The following is a 6,677-nucleotide window of genomic DNA, read 5'->3' as shown; positions in this document are numbered from 1 at the left end:
TCTACGTTTTCCCTTTTAGATTGAAACGTGTCAAGCACAGTTCAAAGAGAAATAAATACAGTTGACCCACAGAAAATTGGGGTTCTTGATTTTGAGGTAAAGTGACTGCTAGGGCACTGTCCCAGCTTCAAATGTGTCACCATTCCTAGTTCCTAGTTTTGGTGTTAGCTGCTAAAAAACTTTGAGCGAGTCCCCATTTACTTTTTCCCCCTATTTCTTCTTCTATCATTGTGTTGTATATGGACCTTACAAGCCTGGGGGAATGGTAGCTGCTTAGGTGATGTATTGTGCAGTCTGACGCTGCCTGGACCTAATTCCAGTGTCCATATGCTTCCCTGTTGAGGTGTTTTGGAGACTCAAAAGTCATTCCAGGGCCCCATGGCACCAAATTTGAATATTTGAAGAGCAGGGCTCCCTGCAGTAGCTTGTGGACCCTCCCTTGCTTATGTTTCCAAACGTAAGTTCAGTTGTGTCCCTTATGGTCCTGCATATGCACCCATCCTATAGTGGGTGCTGAGTTAAAGATTTATGCACACAAGTCTAGTAAAGGTTGTATAGAGGTTTGTTTSTTTTAATTACAGAGATGTCTTGAGCATGTATTGATAAAATGCTTTTTTTTTTCCTATTAAAATGAAAGCGAACCATGTTGATTTGTGAAAGCAATCTTCCTATTTTTGTATAAACGCGATGCTGTAGTGTGGGCTGTGGTAGCGCTGCCTGTTGCAGTACTAACCCCGAGGTCATCTCTTAAGTCCCCTTTGTACTCATATTTATGCCAGACAATTTCTTGTATGCTTTGCTCTGGTGCTCAGATTTAAAACTGGTTAAAGAGAGTTCTGTATAGGGTGGACTGACAATTTTTAATTTAGCRAAAATATTACTATATACTGTAAGAATCAGTGTCTTTTGTGATGCTTTTTACTAAACTCCCAAGTGATATGTCAAGTTGCTGGGAGTTAGCATGGAAACCTTATTTCCTTCCAGCTTACTTAGTAAGCAAGTTATATAGATGTTCTTATGAGAAAAGATTATTTTGATTATTTACATAGTCAAGATTGTATAAAGAGCTATAGTCAAGCTCTAATAGGAGTAGTCCAATAGTTAGCAGTCATTTTGCTGTTGTGGAGAGATGACAGACYAGCTCTGACAGACAGGCTACTTCTAATAAAATAACTTTATTTCTTAAACTGCATTTCCCAAGATGGTTGTTCCCTGAGCAATTCTCTGACTTGATTTCTAGAAGAAATTGTATGTGAAGGGATTTAAGATAATTTTCTAGTGGGTAAACTTTGTTATGTTGTATGAGTCTTGAGCAAACTTTAACACTTAYTTTACCTAAAACTTTTCTGTTTTTAGCTAACCTCTTTATGGACTGTTTAAATAACCACAGAATTACAGCAACTTATTTTTCTCTTTCATAGACAATGATTTGCAAGGAACAAATAGTTCRGGATCATTGGGTGGTCTTGACGTCCGTAGAAGAATCCCTATAAAGCTTATCTCAAAACAGACCAACAAAGCCAAACCTGCACCTCGAACTGCAAGGAATATGACCAGGATGCCTTCAAAGACTCAGGCTGGTGATGAAGGTAAGTTAATGGAAAYGCTAGCACTGTAGGAAGGAAGCTGAGAGTTATTCTACAGCCTTGCTCAGGACTGCACTCAGTGTTGGGGCTTATTCTGCTGGATTCAGCATGAGTACGGAGCAAGTTTTGCATTTCCATGTCCTCCTGTGCCAAAAGTAATAAATGATGCTTRTTCTCCAAATGAACTATCACGCTGTTGTCTTTCTGGAAGGGTTGTGGCATTTCTTCGTGATCTCAGTGCTTTTAATTGGAGCTTTTTTCACTTACAGAGCTCTGAGATGGGCTGTGGAAGTGGTTGTGTTGTCTTTGTGCCTTTTCCTCTTTCCACAGAAGAATTTGATTATAACGAAGAGGAACGATACGAATGCAAAGGCGGGGAAATGTTTGGAAATCAGAGGAGACTTCCTGGACCCATCTTCTGGGACTATAAGGTAAAATCATTTATGGGGAATCAGGAGTCTTGGTCTGTGAGTCCTACCAAACTGTGACTCATCCTGGTAGATAASTTTTTAAGTAAAAGTGCTTTTTGATTTTGATTTACTGAAAACATGTTCTCTACTTTCTCATGTTTGTTGCATTTTTGCTTCTCGGTCATTTCAGCATTTGCTGCTGTGTTGGTAATGGTTGAAATGAGCAGCCTGACTGATGCTTTTTATTCACTCACCCTTTTCTCTATCTTGCTAGATAAACTTGCTCGGGGAAAAGGATGATACCCCTGTGCATTTCTGTGATAAGTGTGGATTGCCCATCAAAATGTATGGACGTATGGTGAGTAAAACTGTCAGGAGAGGAGGCAGCTCTGGCCTTCCTTCAAGTACAATTAGGCCTTGCTAGAGGCTAACTGATTTCAGCAGGTCCTGAGCAGCAGGAGAGTATCAGGAAGGAACCAGAGCCTTAACTGATGAACTGCTTTTGTTCTGTATGACTTGTGTTAATTTTTCTCTTGATTAGTTAAGAAAGCTTGAAAGTGTGCCAGGTTTAAAGAAAAAGGAGAAAAAAGTACCAAAGTACACAAAAACCTCAAGTTCAGTGACTTTCAATCTTATATCACTTAGCTGTAAAGCTGAATTCTTTAGCTTGAGACTTGCAATTAGTTTTGAATACACTGTTCGTTTTTATGTGCTTTTGATGTGAATGTCTAAAATCCCTGAGATAAAATTTGATTTCTGAGTGTAATGGAACAGAGTGAGGGATTGGGTTTAGTGGCAGATGTACTTTTAACATAAGCCTGGCTAGTTGGCAAGGGATGTGTAATTAGGTTGCACATGCACCTTCTGAAAAGGGTCAGGATTAGTAGTGCTGCAAACTTTCGTCGATACCTGTTGCCAATGCTCTTTATTTAAAAAAAAAATAGAATATATATATATATATGTATATATTCTAAAACTAGTGGTTTCTGTTTAAGTGTGCTCCAAACTGCTCATTCCTGCTGTGTCTATTCATAGGTAACTTAGGCAGTTGGGCAGTATTTCTAGACATTGTGTGTTGGAGGGAGGGAATGTGCCAAGCAACATGGACATTTGGGAGGATGTCTTGAAACAGCCTTTTTTTTCCCCCTCTAGATCCCTTGCAAGCACGTTTTCTGCTATGACTGTGCTATACTCCATGAGAAAAAGGGAGACAAGATGTGTCCAGGGTAAGTTCTCTAGAGATTAATCATTAAAGAATTGTTTGTAATTATAGAAAAAGAGGTGGCTTATTTCAGATATTTTTATAAATGCTTCTTAGTTATGCACTTTTAGAAGAAATGGCAAATTGGCTATTTAAGCAACTTGCTTAGCTAATGTTACTTAAGCAATGTTGCTTAGCTAACATGTTGTAAAAGATTGAAGTGTTTTTACAGTTCARGTGTTCTAATGGATATTCATGATATCAACTTGTTCTGGAAAGGAATAAATGACAGTTTAATTTGCTTATTGTGTGATTCTTAGCAAGCATGGTGAGTATTATAGAAGGAATTTTTGATCAAGGTTGATGTCATTTTCGAATTTTGTGAATTTTTGATGGGAATTTTGTGTGTGGAATCAAACACACCGGAAATTCCAAATACATTTGGCATTATATACACTTGGGGGAACTTATAATTAGATAAAGCTGGGGGTATTTGGGGACTTACTGGTTAGACAAACTGCACGGTCAGTGAAATGTCTTGTTCCTTGCTACAGCAGGGGAGAGGGGAGTCAGTTTTAACTTGGTGAGTTGGTTGGGTGGTTCTCTCCTAAGGAGAGGTGTCTGTGGTGGCTCTAACCGCTGCTGTTGTCTGGTGCAGCTGCAACGAGCCGGTGCAGCGGATCGAGCAGTGCGTGCGGGGCTCGCTCTTCATGTGCAGCATCGTGCAGGGCTGCAAGAGGACCTACCTGTCGCAGCGGGACCTGCAGGCGCACATCAACCACCGCCACATGCGGGCCGGCAAGCCGGTGCCGCGGCCTCCCATCGAGCCCGTCCACCCGCCCATCGCGCCGCCTCCCGCCGAGCTCCCGGAGCGCTTCATCCTGCCGCCCGACAAGCACCACCTGAGCCACCTGCCGCCCAAGCAGCACCTGCTGCTGCCGCCGCCGCCGCTGCAGCACGTGCCGCACGAGCACTACAGCCAGCCGCACGAGGACATCCGCGCGCCGCCCGCCGAGCTGGCCATGGCGCCGCCGCCGCCGCGCCCCGTCGCCCAGGACACCTTCCGCATCTCCACCCGCAAGCACAGCAACCTCATCACGGTGCCCATCCAGGACGACTCCAACTCGGCGGCGCGGGAGCCGCCGCCGCCGGCGCCCGCCCCCGCCCACCACCACCCCGAGTACCAGGGCCAGCCGGTGGTGTCGCACCCGCACCACATCCTGCCCCCGCAGCAGCACTACGCGCCGCCGCCGCCGCCGCCGCCCCCCATCAGCCACCCGCTGCAGCACCCGCCGCAGGCGGCGGGCACCCCGCACATGGTCTACAGCCAGGCCCCGCCGCCGCCCATGACCTCGGCGCCGCCGCCCATCACCCCCCCGCCCGGACACATCATCGCCCAGATGCCGCCCTACATGAACCACCCGCCGCCGGGGCCGCCGCCGCCGCAGCACGCGGGGCCCCCCGTGAACGTGAGCGCGCCCCCTCCGCACCACTACAACCCCAGCTCCCTGCCGCAGTTCAGCGAGGACCAAGGCACCCTGAGCCCCCCCTTCACGCAGCCCGGCGGGATGAGCCCCGGCATCTGGCCGGCTCCCAGGGGGCCGCCGCCGCCCCCCAGGATGCAGGGGCCGCCGGCGCAGGCGCCGCTGCCGGGGCCGCATCACCCCGACCAGGCCAGGTACAGACCCTACTACCAGTGACGGGGCGGGCCTGGGCGCAGGGAGCGCTGCGAGGAGGATAAAACTATATCCGGCAGTCTTTTAATTAATTTGGTTTTTTTTTTAATACTGTCATTTTGACTGTAGGACACTCTGGGGGTTTGAATCTTAAGTAATTTTTAAACCTTGGCTGTAGGACTCTGACTTCAAATATTCTGTAGTGCTAAAATAAGTGTCTTAGTAGACTACGGTTGCATTTTAACAGAACTTCCGTCTCTAGTGTGGCTAAATTGTCCTAAGATGAACACTTGTAATATTATTTCCCGGAGAAAATGAACAGGCGTTGTACCAATATTGTTTTTTGCTAAAGCCAATGTTTAGTTTCACTTGTGATAGGTTTTTTTGTTAACCTGTGTACAATAATCAAATTGCAATATGATTGTAAAAGTGCTGGGCTTCTACGTGAAGTTAACACAGTCACGGCCCCTGGACACCGTTTTGGTACTAATATTTCCAAAGGGACAACATAATGATATACTAAGGAAGCTTTAATGTCTTTTGTATTAACAATTGCCATTACTTGGCGTGAGTTGAGGCTATTCAGAATTCATGGCACTAGAAATCAGATGTGCAAAATACTGCTGCGTCAAAAAGAAACGAAAAGAAACAATTCTGCAATATCAGGAGAGCAAAATAAATACCCCAAATGCGGCTTTGGGCATGCTGTGAGACATGTCATGATATATTGCGGATTTTTTGACATGGGTGGGTGGGTGTTTTTTTTAATTTGTTGTGTTTTTYGTTTTTAAAAAGCTCTGTTTTAGTTGGGATAGGTCTGTTGCCACGTACAGAGGGCCCGGTCTGCGCAGGGCTGTTTGTGCGGAGGTGCCAGGCGGCCCTGGCTCCCACGCGGGTGGTTTTGTGGCATCCCGCTGTGTCACTCGATCCAACRTGTACAGGAGCCAAACCTCCCGTTTTGATCGTCTGAAAAAAGGGGTCTGAAATCTGTTATGCAGATCTAAAAAAAAAAAAAAAAAGAAAGAAACCCTGCAAAGCCTTTATCTGTTTCAGTTGTGTGGTCGAGATTGAGTTTAACAGCCCGTGGCTCATATAAAGGTCATCACTGKTTTTTTTTTGAAGTGGATATTTAAGGAGGCGACTGAGTGTTTTGGTCTAAAATTCAGGTTTTATGAGCACACTTAAATACAAATACGATAAATGTAAGATGTGAATGTTCCCTGATGTGGCTGGTAGCTGAAGCAGATGACAAAGCATTTCCAATCCATGGAAGTGTTGGACTGTCTTTTTTTTTTTTTTTTTCCCCCCAAATGCCACTTTTCTAGCAGGGCTGCTTTCAGATAGGATTTTTTTTTTTTTAAGGTTCATAATTTCCTGCTATAATAACCTAAACTAACTTCTCTCAGCCTTTGTGTTACTACTTGTTTTTTAAACATCTTTTTCTTTGTTAGTTTACTAGGTCAAAGAGCCTTGGTGGTGCAACGTTCCAAATTTGGTAATTTTAGTATGAACCCCGTGTTTTCTAATTACCAGAGCGAGTGCCCTTTAGATTTGCACTCTCTCATATTGATTTCCCTGTGACCACGGGCAAATCTTTCCAGCTACCTTTCAGATAAATATGGATGCATGGCAAACCTTTGGAGATGTGCAAACACCCTTTGAAGTGTACAAACAAATGGTGAGCAAGCGGCACCTGGTGAAAAGGCTGCGTATTTCTGAGAAGCAGGCTGGCTGTTTCGGTTGCTCTGAAGAATACAAAAAAGCATCTTAAAACAGGGCAAAGGAAAAGGCTCTGTGATAGAAC

At 44.9% G+C, this 6,677-nt stretch overlaps 1 protein-coding gene across 3 annotated transcripts in view; it reads left to right on the top strand.

Annotated features, from left to right (window-relative positions):
• Positions 1-6,405, top strand: part of CBLL1 (Cbl proto-oncogene like 1) — a 7,448-nt gene extending 1,043 nt beyond the window's left edge. The window contains exons 1-6 of one of the 3 annotated variants that reach the window (XM_026046429.1): positions 48-96; positions 1,422-1,589; positions 1,917-2,017; positions 2,271-2,354; positions 3,149-3,222; positions 3,856-6,405. In XM_026046429.1, the coding sequence (XP_025902214.1) occupies positions 1,550-1,589; positions 1,917-2,017; positions 2,271-2,354; positions 3,149-3,222; positions 3,856-4,897 (1,341 nt within the window). In that variant the 5' untranslated portion in view covers positions 48-96; positions 1,422-1,549 and the 3' untranslated portion in view covers positions 4,898-6,405. Of the gene's footprint in view, positions 1-47; positions 97-1,421; positions 1,590-1,916; positions 2,018-2,270; positions 2,355-3,148; positions 3,223-3,855 lie in introns of those variants that run through there. The other 2 variants (XM_026046428.1, XM_026046427.1) reach the window with 2 other exon arrangements.
• The last annotated feature ends 272 nt before the right edge of the window (positions 6,406-6,677 follow it).

Source organism: Nothoprocta perdicaria, unplaced genomic scaffold (genome assembly GCF_003342845.1).
Source record: "Nothoprocta perdicaria isolate Ctin4 unplaced genomic scaffold, notPer1 scaffold_44, whole genome shotgun sequence".
Lineage (NCBI taxonomy): Eukaryota > Metazoa > Chordata > Aves > Tinamiformes > Tinamidae > Nothoprocta > Nothoprocta perdicaria.
Note: the sequence above shows the minus strand (reverse complement) of the source record. Positions and strands in the feature narration are given on the sequence as shown.